The sequence below is a fragment of the Myxine glutinosa genome, chromosome 1, assembly GCF_964187855.1.
Source record: "Myxine glutinosa chromosome 1, kmMyxGlut1.1, whole genome shotgun sequence".
NCBI classification, from domain to species: Eukaryota; Metazoa; Chordata; class Myxini; order Myxiniformes; family Myxinidae; genus Myxine; species Myxine glutinosa.
This window is the reverse complement of record NC_136261.1, coordinates 70,905,527-70,922,421: the sequence shown is the minus strand read 5'-3', so window position 1 is coordinate 70,922,421 and position 16,895 is coordinate 70,905,527. Positions and strand designations below refer to the sequence as shown.

The following is a 16,895-nucleotide window of genomic DNA, read 5'->3' as shown; positions in this document are numbered from 1 at the left end:
TGCCGAAATCTCGGCTCTCTGCTCACCTTCACTCTTTCATGCCTCTTTTCTCCCGCCTCTGGAACAAACTCCCTCACTCCCTTCAATCCCACTCCTCCCTCCAGGTCTTTAAAACAGCTGTTCACCACCATCTCTTATCTTCCCCCATCCAAAACCTTGATCTTTTCTACCCCCGCTAATTCATCCCAGATCCACCTTGTTTGAAATTCCAACTTCTTTCCTGGAAGTCCTGGCAGTGTCCATATGTTTTATACCTCTCCCACCGCCCCCTTCCCACGCCCCCCCCCCCACAAAGCCCTCGCCCTCTCTCAGATCTCTCGATGTCTCCATGTCTCTCGGTCCCTGCTCTCAAATGTTGTGTTTATGTCCTTCCCCCTCTCTCCCCATCTTGTCTACCGCTCCCTATGTTATATGTTTTATGTGTCGGTTTGTCTTTCTGTGTGATTAATGTTCGCTCTTTCACGAGCCTCGATCTTGTATACAAACAAACAAAAAAAAAAAAAAAAAAAAATCTTTTTATTGATTAGATTATTCAAATGAAAAATAATATTTTATATCTTTATATTGATTATATTATTCAAATGAAAAATGATATTTTATATCTTTATATTGATTAGATTATTCAAATGAAAATGATATTTTATGTCTTTATATTGATTAGATTATTCAAATGAAAATGATATTTTAAATCTTTATATTGATTAGATTATTCAAATGAAAAATGATATTTTATATCTTTATATTGATTAGATTATTCAAATCAAAAATAATATTTTATATCTTTATATTGATTAGATTATTCAAATCAAAAATAATATTTTATATCTTTATATTGATTAGATTATTCAAATCAAAAATAATATTTTATATCTTTATATTGATTAGATTATTCAAATGAAAAATAATATGTTATATCTTTATATTGATTAGATTATTCAAATGAAAAATGATATTTTATGTCTTTATATTGATTATATTATTCAAATGAAAAATGATATTTTATGTCTTTATATTGATTATATTATTCAAATGAAAAATAATATTTTATGTCTTTATATTGATTATATTATTCAAATGAAAAATGATATTTTATATCTTTATATTGATTAGATTATTCAAATGAAAAATGATATTTTATATCTTTATATTGATTAGATTATTCAAATGAAAAATGATATTTTATATCTTTATATTGATTAGATTATTCAAATGAAAAATGATATTTTATATCTTTATATTGATTAGATTATTTAAATGAAAAATGATATTTTATGTCTTTATATTGATTAGATTATTTAAATGAAAAATGATATTTTATGTCTTTATATTGATTATATTATTCAAATGAAAAATAATATTTTATGTCTTTATATTGATTATATTATTCAAATGAAAAATGATATTTTATATCTTTATATTGATTATATTATTCAAATGAAAAATGATATTTTATATCTTTATATTGATTAGATTATTCAAATGAAAAATGATATTTTATATCTTTATATTGATTAGATTATTCAAATGAAAAATGATATTTTATATCTTTATATTGATTAGATTATTTAAATGAAAAATGATATTTTATGTCTTTATATTGATTAGATTATTCAAATGAAAAATGATATTTTATATCTTTATATTGATTAGATTATTCAAATGAAAAATGATATTTTATATCTTTATATTGATTATATTATTCAAATGAAAAATGATATTTTATATCTTTATATTGATTATATTATTCAAATGAAAAATGATATTTTATATCTTTATATTGATTAGATTATTCAAATGAAAAATGATATTTTATATCTTTATATTGATTAGATTATTCAAATGAAAAATGATATTTTATATCTTTATATTGATTAGATTATTCAAATGAAAAATGATATTTTATATCTTTATATTGATTAGATTATTTAAATGAAAAATGATATTTTATGTCTTTATATTGATTAGATTATTCAAATGAAAAATAATATTTTATATCTTTATATTGATTAGATTATTCAAATGAAAAATGATATTTTATATCTTTATATTGATTAGATTATTCAAATGAAAAATGATATTTTATGTCTTTATATTGATTAGATTATTCAAATGAAAAATGATATTTTATGTCTTTATATTGATTAGATTATTCAAATGAAAAATGATATTTTATGTCTTTATATTGATTAGATTATTCAAGCAAAGCTTTCATCATTGGTTGCACAAAATTCCAAAGCTCAATCTTTACTCGACATCACATTACATGACAGACATAGGCAGGTATGAACTATTCAGTAGCAAAACACCTTGGAAGGTGTATCAGAAACGAGTTAGTAAACACGGGATGGGATGGTCCTTGTGCCTCAGCTCAGGACTATGAACTTCATCATGTTCTAGAAATATTTCAATAACGAAGTTAAATTGGTTGATGGAGCGACAGCAGGTGAGTGGAGCACGTGTTCCTGGGCTGCATAAAATCATCATCAGGTACGAATCCGGTCATTTTAAACTTTCACATGTCATGTTGTGTGTTTCATTTCATCTATTTATTCCTCGACTTCCTCTGGTTCTTTCCTGTTGAACAAAACAACACAAGTCGGATCGTGTTAGGCCTGGTTTATATTGACCAATAAACATATGATACATAACCTGGTGTGTGTTATTATATTCCCATCTCACAAAATACTGAAGGTGGAATATTTCATTTAAACGGCTGGCAGGATGACCTGGAGGTACGCACACTCGTCTCTAAACTTAGCAGCCTGGGTTCGAATCCCGACCAACTATAAACCATCATCCTGGTGCCTTCACAGGTCGTGTGATTCATCAATGTGTGTGCCATCCCTCGTATACATGTGAAACTGGCATCCAGTGTGCTGGCATTAGTTGGTGAACGTTAAACATCCCACAGTGTCCTCGGCGAAGAGTGAAGGAAATATCCATTAAAAGTGTTTAAACTAGTTATCCAGTCAAAGTCCATATCATGTACAAGGATTCGTCGCTACCTTTCTTCTTGAGCAGGTACCAAATCAAGAGTGATGAAACAATGGCCAACAGCAGCACATATGCAATGAATATCCAAATGAATATCATACAATCCTGAATGCCTTGATCTGTGGAACAAAACACCAGGGAATAGAAACACAATCTCCAATCTATAACTGTATAATGTGCATTATATTTATATAAAATCATATTTTAAAACAACATTCATTTAAAAATTAAAAATACTCGCATCAGGATCCAGATTCAAATCTTCACCGAAATTGAACTCATTCTTCCTCATCACAAACCCGCCCTCTCCACCAAGTTTCGTCCGAATCCGTCCACAACTTTTTGAAATAACTTGTTCACAAACAAACAGACAAAGAACTAAACATACAGGAGTGAAAATATAAGCTCCACCCACCCTCGGTCGCGGAGGTAAAAACAAAGATGTGCACAAGAAATTTCATCTTTGCGCATATTAAGGGCAGATAATACAACCTGCAGAACCGAGAACTTCCCTGGTAGATGGATTGGAGGTGGTGGATGGATGGTGAGTGCAAAGGGGATGGGGGTGGATGGGAAGTGTCGTGGCTCAAGATATCAGATCCATTTCAGATCATGGGGGCTCCGGGGGGGTGGGGGGGGTTACCCCCTGAAACTTCGGATCTCTGCTCTTTCCTTATTTCCCAACGGATTGCTCTGATTTCCTATACAAATCTTCCACTTGATGTTCCCCAGGATCACTCGGGCTTACATCCTCCGATTCTGGATCGTGGGGGCTTCCAATGACGGCGGAGTGGAAGAATCGTTGTTCTTTTCAACGATAAATATCTTCAAAGAAAGATTCATGTTTTTGTTTGTCCTTTTACACTCAATTGGCCCCGCCCCCCAAAAACTCAATTTTATTACCCACGTGACCCGCTACGACTGAGGGAATGTGTTCGCTGCGGGTAGTTTTTATTATGATTTTGACTATCAGAGGATTCGTGATCAGAAAAATCTTTGTCATATTCACTTTCTGAGAGTCTGAAGCGAGTTGTTCTGAAACCATCGTCTGTTCTTTGTTTTTTACTTAAAAATTTTTTTTTTTTTACAAAATCTAAATAATCACATTAATTATTTTCGTCTGTGTCTGTGGTTGCAGATGTGTGGCCCGGTTTGAAATAGGTACACCGTCTACCTGCGTGTCATGAGAGGTGACTAAGCGGTTGGAGTCAGGAAGGGCATCCGGCCATAAAAACATTACCTCGTAAAGGGAACCATGATGATCGTCGTGGGACCCGCAAGGCAAACCCCGCTCCAGCAGGGAAAATGGCCTTAAAAAGGGAATTATTTGGGTCTTTGTTTGTTGACCTTGAAGAACCATTTGACCCTTCAACTCCTGCTACCCCTTTGGACTCTAACTACTGTTGAGACCTTTCGGACCCATAAGACCCTAATCGACCCGTTCACCTCTTCGACCCTGAAAGGGACACAATTATGACGATTTTAGAAGAAATATGTTGAAGAGGAAGATACCTCTGACCCATTCGCACAAAAACAACTTGGGAGAAGAATCAGCCGGATCATTCAAATCGGTCTATTTTCACTGGCAGTATGCAAATGAGCTACTTCCGTCTATTCTCGTGACGTCATGGGTGCACAGCTCAATTGAGGAACACCTGCGAACGTGTTACAAGTTATTCCCACGTTCAACATTCCGATGTTCGAAGCTTTTAACTGTTCCCATCGTGGAGAAATTTGCCCACAGAAGTCGTTTTTTGCATCCCTGACCCACGAAAAGATCGTCAACGCTTTGCTTTGTGGTTGAAACCGAGAAACAACCAAATTCAGCATCAAAACATTTGTTCTTTCAAAATACGTGTTGTTTGGGAAGACCACTTCGAGCCGTCAGCATTCGTACCTGATCAACAGGTGATCTTTACCTGAGAAACAAACCTTGGCAAATTGCTGAAACACGATTTCGTTCCGACACTTTTCAGCCACAAATCCTACACATTGCCCACATCACGGCCCTCTCCGGTTCGGACACATAATGCTCAAATACAAAGACAAGTGAGACATTCTATTTTAACTCTTCTATCAATAATATTATACTGTGTAACTTCGTCAATGTCGCTAGTTGTGTCGGGAAAGTCCACTAGTAATCGTTTAGCAGGAGATAGAGGTTCCCATGTACCCCCCCCACCCCCCCCCCACCCTAAAACTAAATTCCAAAATGATTTTTAGCACCCCTAGGACATCTACTTAAATAATTTTGATGTTGCCAGCGGGAAAAAATGTCCCACAGGGTCCTAATTAGTATATTTCCAAGATGGCTGCCATCCGCATCCGTTAAAACGCTAAGTTTCATGTCAGTAACTAATGAGCCGATTATGATGACGTTGGTGTGGATATAATGGTTTTCTGAGGTGCTGAATCGATTTCAGAGGTTTTCAAAACGATTTCGAGGTCAAGGTCACATGATTCAGGGAAAGGTCAAGGTCATTTTGATAAGAAATCGCTTCATTTTAATTTTTTCATCTCCTGCCAAACTATAATGTACACACTACTCCACGTACTATTCAGTGAGTATAACAGAGGTACTATATGAAGGTGGGTGGGAGCTTTCATAAATCTCTCAATTCAATGATGATTTTGAATTTCGATTTGTACAAAATATTTCAAATACGCCCTTTTTCGCTGGCAGATTCGTCTGTATTGGTTATCACGAAAGATTGCAGTCAATATTCGTTTACATCACGAGTGTTTTTAACATTGTATTTTGTTATATTAATGCTGTAGTACCAGTACCCTACTGCAAAGCCGCAATGAGCCGGCGAAGCCAAAGCCTCTTGCCACTATTTTACCCATCACTATGGCATCAGTAGGTTAGGTAGTTGGTAGTAGGTAGGTGTCGGAGGTACTGTACCTCGTTCAAAATGACACCATTTGCATTCTGGATGAGATTAAAGTTTATAAAATTTCCTTCTTGATTAATTCGGTGAATTCCGTCTCAACTTCGGATATTTCCGGCAGTGAAAAACTATCCCGTACGGCCACGAGATTTCTAAAAAATAATTCTTCGTCAATTTTAGAATATTTGACGCCGTTTTCAGCCTCCGAAACGCGGAAATAAGCTTTTTTGAAATATTTTTTCAAATGCTCCAATCTCATTGGTTCCGGTGTTTGGTGACGATTTTCATTGAAGATAACCAAGGGCCCGTGCGGGCCCGGGGAACGAGGTTGGCCTTAAAGTATTTTAATTACAAATTAGAGGTGCATAAGATTGTGAATCAGAAAAAGACAGGTGAAACAAACTCCTATTGAACTTTTTCTAAAAATTTTATGCATACTTCTGCATCCGCAAGATGGCAGCCTCCATGGAGCGATTTGGTTTTTGAAATATTTTTTCAAATGCTCGAATCTCATTGGTTCCGGTGTTTGGTGACGATTTTCGTTGAAGATAACTAGGGTCCGTGCAGGCCAGGGGAAGGAGGTTGGTCTTAAAGTATTTTAATTACAAATTAGAGGTGCATAAGAATGTGAATCAAAAAAAGATGGGTGAAACAAACTCCTATTGAACTTTTCCGCAATTGTTTATGCATACATCCACACCCGCAAGATGGCGGCCTCCATGGGGCGATTTGGTGCGTCAAAGGTTCGAAATTCTCAAGGGATCCAGCAAAATCTGGCTTTTCAACATAATACATACGCGTTCATTCATAACACCGGCTTAGCCGGCTACAAGTACCCGGCTGGAAAGCCGCAATGAGCCGGAGAAGCCAAAGCCTCTTGCCACTATTTTACCCATCACTGTGGCATCAGTAGGTTAGGTAGTTGGTAGTAGGTAGGTGTAGTAGGTACCGTCGGTGCAGTAGGTGTAGTAGGTACCATTTGCATTCTGGATGAGATTAAAATTGATAAAATTTACTTCTTGATTAATTAGGTGCATTCCGTCTCAACTTCGGATATTTCCGGCCGTGAAAAACTATTCCCTACGGCCGCGAGATTTCTAAAAAATAATTCTTCGTCAATTTTAGAATATTTGACGCCGGTTTCAGCGTCCGAAACGCGTAATAAGCTTTAAAAAAATATTTTTCAAATGCTCGAATCTCATTGGTTCCAGTGTTTGGTGACGATTTTCGTTGAAGATAACGAGGTTGGTCTTAACGTATTTTAATTACAAATTAGAGGTGCATTACATTGTGAATCAAAGAAAGACGGGTGAAACAAACTCCTATTGAACTTTTTCGCAATTGTTTTATGTAAACTTCCGCATCCGGTCGATGGCGGCCTCCATTGCGTGATTTGGTTTTAGAAATATTTTTTCAAATGCTCGAATCTCATTGGTTCCGGTGTTTGGTGACGCTTTTCGTTGAAGATAACCAGGCCCGTGCGGGCCGAGGTTGGTCTTAAAGTATTTAAATAATAAATTAGAGGTGCATAAGATGGTGAATCAAACAAAGACGGGTGAAAGAAACTCCTATTGAACGTTTTTCAATTTGTTATGCATACTTCCGCATCCGCAAGATGGCGGCCTCCATTGAGCTTCGGAATTCTCAAGCCAAGACATAATCTGGTTTTCGACATAATACGTACGCGTTTATTGACAACACCGGCTTCGCCGGCTACAAGTACCCGACTGCAAAGCCGCAATGAGCCGGCGAAGCAAAAGCCTCTTGCCACTATTTTACCCATCACGATGGCATCAGTAGGTTAGGTAGTTGATAGTAGGTCGGTGTAGGTACCGTACCTGGTAAGACTTGGTAAAAGAGAAGAGCAGACAGTCCTCCCCAATACCTACATACAATAAATGTCACAAGAAGCTTAAGGAAGTAACTTTACGATGTGCTAGCTTAAGGCCTATTTTAAGAAATTTTAACTGGGCTTAACATACGTTTTCACAGTATGTGTGTAGTCTTCTAACTTCAGTCGCTGTCAGGGCTGGTTCTCTCCGGGCACGGCAGCTTCCTCCACCAGAAGAAGTTAGCTTGCAGTCAGATCAGTGCCGACAGATCAGACGATAGCGCCGTTTCAACGGCAATGTCAATGTGTGACTGTCGTTAATCAAACCGAGCTTTCTTTCTTCATGTAAACCGCTTGTACCGTATTTCTGGCCGTGAAAAACTATCCCCTACGGCCGTGAGATTTCTAAAAAATAATTCTTCGTCAATTTTAGAATATATGACGCCGTTTTCAGCGTCCGAAACGCGTAATAAGCTTTGAAAAAATATTTTTCAAATGCTCGAATCTCATTGGTTCCGGTGTTTGGTGACGATTTTCCTTGAAGATAACGAGGTTGGTCTTAACGTATTTTAATTACAAATTCGAGGCGCATTATATTGTGAATCAAAGAAAGACGGGTGAAACAAACGCCGATTGAACTTTTTCACCATTGTTTTATGCAAACTTCCGCATCCGGTCGATGGCGGCCTCCATTGAGTGATTTAGTTTTTGAAATATTTTTTCAAATGCTCGAATCTCATTGGTTCCGGTGTTTGGTGACGCTTTTCGTTGAAGATAACCAGGCCCGTGTGGGCCGAGGTTGGTCTTAAAGTATTTTAATAATAAATTGGAGGTGCATAAGATTGTGAATCAAACAAAGATGGGTGAAAGAAACTCCTATTGAACGTTTTAGAATTTGTTATGCATACTTCCGCATCCGCAAGATGGCGGCCTCCATTGAGCTTCGGAATTCTCAAGCCAAGGCATAATCTGGTTTTCGACATAATACGTAAGCGTTTATTGACAACACCGGCTTCGCCGGCTACTAGTACCCGACTGCAAAGCCGCAATGAGCCGGCGAAGCCAAAGGCTCTTGCCACTATTTTACACATCACTGTGGCATCAGTAGGTTAGGTAGTTGGTAGTAGATAGGTGTAGTAGGTACCGTCGGTGTCGTAGGTGTAGTAGGTGTAGTAGGTGTAGTAGGGGTAGTAGGTGTAGTAGGTACCATTTGCATTCTGGATAAGATTAAAATTGATAAAATTTACTTCTTGATTAATTCGGTGAATTCCGTCTCAACTTCGGATATTTCCGGCCGTGAAAAACTACCCCCGACGGCCGCGAGATTTCTAAAAAATAATTCTTCGTCAATTTTAGAATATTTGACGCCGTTTTCACCCCCCGAAACACGTAATAAGCTTTTTAAAAATATTTTTCAAATGCTCGAATCTCATTGGTTCCGGTGTTTGGTGACGATTTTCGTTGAAGATAACGAGGTTGGTCTTAACGTATTTTAATTACAAATTAGAGGTGCATTAGATTGTGAATCAAACAAAGACGGGCGAAACAAACTCCTATTGGACTTTTTCGCAATTGCTTTATGCATTCAAATGCTCGAATCTCATTGGTTCCGGTGTTTGGTGACGATTTTCGTTGAAGATAACGAGGTTGGTCTTAACGTATTTTAATTAGAAATTAGAGGTGCATTAGATTGTGAATCAAACAAAGACGGGTGAAACAAACTCCTATTGAACTTTTTCGCAATTGTTTTATGCAAACCTCCGCATCCGGTCGATGGCGGCCTCCATTGCGTGATTTGGTTTTAGAAATATTTTTTCAAATGCTCGAATCTCATTGGTTCCGGTGTTTGGTGACGCTTTTCGTTGAAGATAACTAGGCCCGTGCGGGCCGAGGTTGGTCTTAAAGTATTTTAATAATAAATTGGAGGTGCATAAGATTGTGAATCAAACAAAGACGGGTGAAAGAAACTCCTATTGAACGTTTTCAATTTGTTATGCATACTTCCGCATCCGCAAGATGGCGGCCTCAATTGAGCTTCGGAATTCTCAAGCCAAGGCATAATCTGGTTTTCGACATAATACGTACGCGTTTATTGACAACACCGGCTTCGCCGGCTACTAGTACCCGACTGCAAAGCCGCAATGAGCCGGCGAAGCCAAAGCCTCTTGCCACTATTTTACCCATCTTGATGGCATCAGTAGGTTAGGTAGTTGGTAGTAGGTTGGTGTAGTATGTACCGTACCTGGTAAGACTTGGTAAAAGAGAAGAGCAGACAGTCCTCCCCAATACCTACATACAATAAATGTCACAAGAAGCTTAAGGAAGTAACTATACGATGTGCTAGCTTAAGGCCTATTTTAAGAAATTTTAACTGGGCTTAACATACGTTTTCACAGTGTGTGTAGTCTTCTAACTTCAGTCGCTGTCAGGGCTGGTTCTCTCCAGGCACGGCAGCTTCCTCCACCAGAAGAAGTTAGCTTGCAATAAGATCAGTGCCGACAGATCAGACGATAGCGCCGTTTCAACGGCAATGTGTGACTGTCGTTAATCAAACCGAGCTTTCTTTCTTTATGTAAACCGCTTATACCGTATTTCTGGCCGTGAAAAACTATCCCCTACGGCCGCAAGATTTCAAAAAAATAATTCTTCGTCAATTTTAGAATATTTGACGCCGTTTTCACCCTCCGAAACACGTAATAAGCTTTAAAAAAATATTTTTCAAATGCTCGAATCTCATTGGTTCCGGTGTTTGGTGACGATTTTCGTTGAAGATAATGAGGTTGGTCTTAACGTATTTTAATTAGAAATTAGAGGTGCATTAGATTGTGAATCAAACAAAGACGGTTGAAACAAACTCCTATTGAACTTTTTCGCAATTGTTTTATGCAAACTTCCGCATCCGGTCGATGGCGGCCTCCATTGCGTGATTTGGTTTTAGAAATATTTTTTCAAATGCTCGAATCTCATTGGTTCCGGTGTTTGGTGACGCTTTTCGTTGAAGATAATCAGGCCCGTGCGGGCTGAGGTTGGTCTTAAAGTATTTTAATAATAAATTGGAGGTGCATAAGAGATGTGAATCAAACAAAGACGGGTGAAAAAAACTCCTATTGAACGTTTTCAATTTGTTATTCATACTTTCGCATCCGCAAGATGGCGGCCTCCATTGAGCTTCGGAATTCTCAAGCCAAGGCATAATCAGGTTTTCGACATAATACGTACGCGTTTATTGACAACACCAGCTTCGCCGGGTACTAGTACCGACTGCAAAGCCGCAATGAGCCGGCGAAGCCAAAGCCTCTTGCCACTATTTTACCCATCACTATGGCATCAGTAGGTTAGGTAGTTGGTAGTAGGTAGGTGTAGTAGGTACCGTACCTGGTAAGACTTGGTAAAAGAGAAGAGCAGACAGTCCTCCCCAATACCTGCATACAATAAATGTCATAAGAAGCTTAGGGAAGTAACTTTACGATGTGCTAGCTTAAGGCCTATTTTAAGAAATTTTAACTGGGCTTAACATACGTTTTCACAGTATGTGTGTAGTCTTATAACTTCAGTCGCTGTCAGGGCTGGTTCTCTCCGGGCACTGCGGCTTCCTCCACCAGAAGAAGTTAGCTTGCAGTGATTAATTCGGTGAATTCCGTCTCAACTTCGGATATTTCCGGCCGTGAAAAACTATCCGTATTTCAAAACTAAATATGTAAACCGCTATATACCGTATTTCTGACCGTGAAAAACTATCCCCGACGGCCACGAGATTTCTAAAAAATAATTCTTCCTCAATTTTAGAATATTTGACGCCATTTTCATGCTCCGAAACGCATAATAAGCTTTAAAAAAATATTTTTTCAAATGCTCGAATCTCATTGGTTCTGGTGTTTGGTGACGATTTTCGTTGAAGATAACGAGGTTGGTCTTAACGTATTTTAATTACAAATTAGAGGTTCATTAGATTGTGAATCAAAGAAAGACGGGTGAAACAAACTCCTATTTAACTTTTTCGCAATTGTTTTATGCAAACCTCCGCATCCAGTCGACGGCGGCCTCCAGTGCGTGATTTGGTTTTAGAAATATTTTTTCAAATGCTCGACTCTCATTGGGTCCTGTGTTTGGTGACGCGTTTCGTTGAAGATAACCAGGCCCGTGCGGGCCTAGGTTGGTCTTAAAGTATTTTAATAATAAATTGGAGGTGCATAAGATGGTGAATCAAACAATGACGGGTGAAAGAAACTGCTATTGAACGTTTTCAATTTGTTATGCATACTTCCGCATCCGCAAGATGGCGGCCTCCATTGCGCTTCGGAATTCTCAAGCCAAGGCATAATCAGGTTTTCAACATAATACGTACGCGTTCATTGACAACACCGGCTTCGCCGGCTATTAATTAGTGATTCGAATGAATAATATTTGGAATGAAAATAAAGAGACATTGAGTTTAGTGTTATCCAGCTTATTGCCGTCCAAAATTTATTTTGGTGTTTTTTTTTCCTTTTCTTCATAAACACATTTCTTCTAAAATCATCATGATTGTGTCTCTTTAAGACTTTCACACCCCATACACACCTTTGAACACACCACACAAACAGCAGATTCTTGTTGCAATTTACAGTCCAGAGACTGCACATTTATCAGAATGTCTGTTCGCGCAAACTCCACACACACAGATGGTATCTTCACTAGTATTTTTGAAATGTGAATTTCATAATTTTATTGTAACTTCTACTTCTCATCCTAATTTTTCAAAATCTACAAACTTGCAATCCTGCTCCCCGAAATGCACAACGATGGGATGTATCGATAATAATGTTAAGGGGTTTCCCCTTCTGACTCCCCATTTATTTGTCCTTCTTTCACTCTTCCTTGTACTCTGTATCCACCACGGACACAATACATTCGTTTGGGGAAGTTGTCATAAGAGGATCGAGTAAAACTCAAAACGACGCGACAGACAGAATTTGTTTGAGGACTCCGACAGTATTGTTTGCATGGAGACCGCCATTTTGTTAAGCGGTGCCGAGCACTCCGTTTTGTTGAAGTGCTTCATTGAGCACTTTGAATCAAGCAAGCTGCTTGCTAGCGGAACGCACCCCCTGGAGATACACACATGGTCAAAATTAGGGGAAACAGTTTTTCTAGTTCTACCTGAGTAATAAAACATTTAAATAATTGTTCAATTGTAAAGCAAGAAAAGATATTCCTGGATCTTCGTTTTTAGGATTACTCTCGAAAAGGGCAGACCATTCCACAACTAATGTCCCAAGGTGAAAGTGATTTTGTAACCACAGCACAGAGGTACACGTCACAAATTTGATGTTGAGAGCAGACTTGCCACAGTGGTTTACCTGTACCCTCCGCATTGTGGATCCAGTTTATGTTTTACATTATTGAACAATATTTAATCACATCGATCAAATAGCTTTATTGTTAATCTCCTCAATATAATAGATTAAATGTTACGATAATGATTAGCCGAGTCACGTGTCCAAAAGGTGCAAAACGTACCTTCTGTAATTGTTTGTGAGATTGTTGTGATAACTCTTCCTGATTCTCCAAACAGAACACACATCCATTTTCCTGCATCTTCAGGAACAAATGTGAAAGTGAAACTGGACTGGTTTGTGACGTCACGATCAGATGTTTCACGGCGCCACCCGAACGTTACACCAGGTACAGGATGTGAAAGGTCACAGGTCAAATTCACTGCAGTTCCTTCAGAAACTTCGTTCTTGGGGGTTACTCGGGCTGGAGGTGAAAGTAAAGATGTTATTGTTTATTTTTACAATAAAAACCTATTTGAAACTCATCATGTTTCTGTTACAATAACTCCAGGTGGAGCAGCTTACCTGTGACGATGATGATGATCGATATATAATAAATATCCCGATCAGATCGACACTCGTAATGTCCGGTGTCCTCGGGACGAACATCGGAGATTCTAAGTGAGAAATCCTCGGTGATTGTGAATTTCCCATTTGTTTGTTCATCTCGATCCTTCATCAGAGATTTTGATTCATTCACTTTGTACCATCGAGTGCTGTGATCATTCACACCTGGTAAGGTGATGTTACTGTTAACTGGAGTTATATAAATACTTCTCTTTACACCATCACGTGATCCTCCTGTAACAGAGGGAATGGGATGTTTAATAACACGAGGAATTGAATGTTTAATGTTGAATAACAAATGTGAATAAAAGTGAAACTAAAGATAAATTATATAATAAGACAATAATTAAATAATTATCTCACGTTTATAGACGTTGATAAAGTGATTGATGGTGAGACGAGTTTTGTTCATTGTGGAGACGACGCAGGTCCATTTACCCCCATCAGTGATCCCCATTTGTGAAACTCTCATTACCTGTCCCTTTCCTACCGACAGGTCCCCCCTCATCCACTCCACGTCACCATCAGCACCATAGATCGAGCACCTCAAGGTGGTTTCACGACCTTCCTCGACCGGGTCCCTCGAGCTCGTCACTGTGAAGAACAAACATTATATTGTAACTAATTACTTCGTTAATTTATATTAATCACATGTGTTTATTGAATGATTGTATTTATTAATGAAGATAATGATAAATATTCACCTTTAGCAGTGACGAGTTTTACCGCAGCGAGTTTGGTTCGTTTGTTCGTGGAATTATTAACGTGGTTACAGGTGAATGTTCCATGATAAAAATAACGTACAGGTGAGATAAGGAGAGAAAAATCTCCTTCTTTGACTCCATGGCCGGTAATGTTCAGATCATCAAATCCACCCCGAGTGAATCCTTCATCCGTGAAGTCTTGGGACATGAGGATTCCAATGATCATTCCCGTGACCCTCTTCTTCCAATCCCATTCCACCCGAGCCCCTTCTCTCCACAATGATCTGTTGAACAAACATGGCAGCGTCACCTCGTCCCCCTCAACTCCAAACACGGATTTCTCTTCCACAGCCCGTGTGTGTTCAACACCTGAAAACACAAGAAAACATTGTGAGTTATTATTTAAGATTACTTCATTAAAAAAATTGAGCTTTGTTCATCAAAGTGTTTATTTGAATATAATTGAATCATCAGATGTGGTTTCGTCATGAAGTTAATGAAACAAATTAAAACAAGATCGGCACTCTTCAAGAACACACCTGCACCATGATACCCCGAAGAACCAAAATACCCCAAATACCCCAAATTACCCCTAAAGGCCCAGAGGATCCAAAAGACCCTGACGACCTAAATGGCCCTGAAGACCCAAAACACAATGAAGACCCAAAAGACATCGAAATGGTCAAATATGCCTGTCCCTCTGAAACGACGTATGGTGAGGCACGCCGAGTCACGCTAGTATATATTATATGAACAGGATTATGACTAATTAAGTTCATATTTGGGAAAATTACGAACCAGGAATCGAACCCATATCCTCTGACGAACCGTACCAGTGCTCCGCCATCTGAACTATCGTGAGCAGACCATTGGTGCTCCTATGGTTGGCAGTGAATGCCCCGGAAGCAGTGACGGAAAGAGAGTGGCAATTCTGTGTGTGGGAAAATTACATGCTCAGTCAGGGTCGCCCAGATCTGGGTTCGATTCCTGGTCTGGACGAGTCATTTCCCCACATAGGACAGTTGTGTATATATATATATGTATATAGAGTGCGCCATTTAGACGATTCCTAGTTGGGAGGGATGTGTTGGCCTAATCTATCTATAATTCCAGTAATCTCTGTATGTCTGTATGTCTGTGTGTCTGTGACCGCTGTTTCTCGACAACCACGGGTCCGATATACTTGAAACTTGCCAGGTATATTGCTGGGGACCCGAGGATGTGCCTTTTCAAGGTTTCATATTAATCGGACAAGTAGTTACCGAGCTATGTCCAAAAAACGATTCAACCAATCAGAGAGCAGCGAGTTATCACGTGTGCCGAACGTGGCGAACAGACTCTGCCTCGGACGGCACATTTGAGAGCGTATTCATTTATTTCACGTTGGCAAACTATGTTGCCGCTATGTTGGCGTTAAACTATGTTTTAAAACTAATTAAAACTAATTTGCGATTCTTTCGCTTTCCTGCGCGTTTGTGCACGCTATGGCGATTTCTTTACCAAACTCCGCAAGCCGTTCGCTTTGGACCAAACCATTTCATGTAAATAGAGGGGGGGGATTGTCACCGTACTCGCAAGCCGTTCGCTTTGGACCAAACCATTTCATGTAAATAGAGGGGGGGGATTGTCACCGTACTCGCAAGCCGTTCGCTTTGGACCAAACCATTTCATGTAAATAGAGGGGGGGGGATTGTCACCGTACTCGCAAGCCGTTCGCTTTGGACCAAACCATTTCATGTAAATAGAGGGGGGGGGGTTGCCACCGTACTCGCAAGCCGTTCGCTTTGGCTTTGCGAATGGACCAAACCATTTCATGAAAATAGAGGGGGGGGATATAATTTTAGATATATATATAGTACGGGCACGCCCTAGTTTATGCAATTGACGTTAACGTTGGTTCAGAGGGTCGGTGTGCTCCTTGGGTTAAAATTAATATTCCTGGCTGCAAACCTCCTGAATGGTGTTGAGCAGGGAAGAGACAAGGTGTTTGCATGGCAGGTGAATCTTGATGATCCTAGTTGGGAGCGATGTGTTTGTGCAGCAAGCGCTGTGATGGGACTCGATCTGTGCGTTGCGGCCTCGTCAAGTTAGGGGGTTCGATTTAGTTTATGAATGAGCCTAAATGGTCATGAATAAACGATTCAGCAGTTTGTTGACCTGATAAACCCACAACGAGGATGACAAAGTGGGACGGTGGTTGCACCACCCAACGCAAGACGGGGACCAAATCTTCCCCACTCTTCCCAGCTGCACAGATTCGTCAGAGCACCGACCGGTCCCCATGGACCGGCCCACTCCCTCTCATCTTCCACAGGAACACTTCACACAATCACTCAAATCACCACACACCACTCTCACACATGCATCACGTATGCACAACAAACGTTTATGTATTTATTTTCATTCTTCTTCTTCAGGGAGTGCCCTCCCCACCCCATCTCCCCCATGGCAGTTCTCCCCTTTCCCCTCATTTTAGACAGATACATAGAAACTGGGACCCCAACCTCCGCAACCCATTAAACGCACAAACAACCTTGATATCCTCCAGTACGACACAGATGGCCTCATCAACAAAGCCATGAAACTGACACAC

General features: G+C 39.3%; 1 protein-coding gene across 3 annotated transcripts in view; it reads right to left on the bottom strand.

Annotated features, from left to right (window-relative positions):
• Positions 1 to 2,228: 2,228 nt before the first annotated feature.
• The window catches only part of LOC137419187 (T-cell surface glycoprotein CD4-like), a 19,364-nt gene continuing 4,697 nt past the window's right edge, over positions 2,229 to 16,895 (bottom strand). Inside the window, exons 2-7 of one of the 3 annotated variants that reach the window (XM_078773103.1) lie at positions 14,303 to 14,671; positions 13,962 to 14,192; positions 13,557 to 13,832; positions 13,216 to 13,455; positions 3,006 to 3,113; positions 2,229 to 2,574 (exon numbers count right to left, since the gene is read on the bottom strand). In XM_078773103.1, the coding sequence (XP_078629229.1) occupies positions 2,543 to 2,574; positions 3,006 to 3,113; positions 13,216 to 13,455; positions 13,557 to 13,832; positions 13,962 to 14,192; positions 14,303 to 14,671 (1,256 nt within the window). In that variant the 3' untranslated portion in view covers positions 2,229 to 2,542. Of the gene's footprint in view, positions 2,575 to 3,005; positions 3,114 to 12,311; positions 12,804 to 13,215; positions 13,456 to 13,556; positions 13,833 to 13,961; positions 14,193 to 14,302; positions 14,672 to 16,895 lie in introns of those variants that run through there. The other 2 variants (XM_078773110.1, XM_078773116.1) reach the window with 2 other exon arrangements.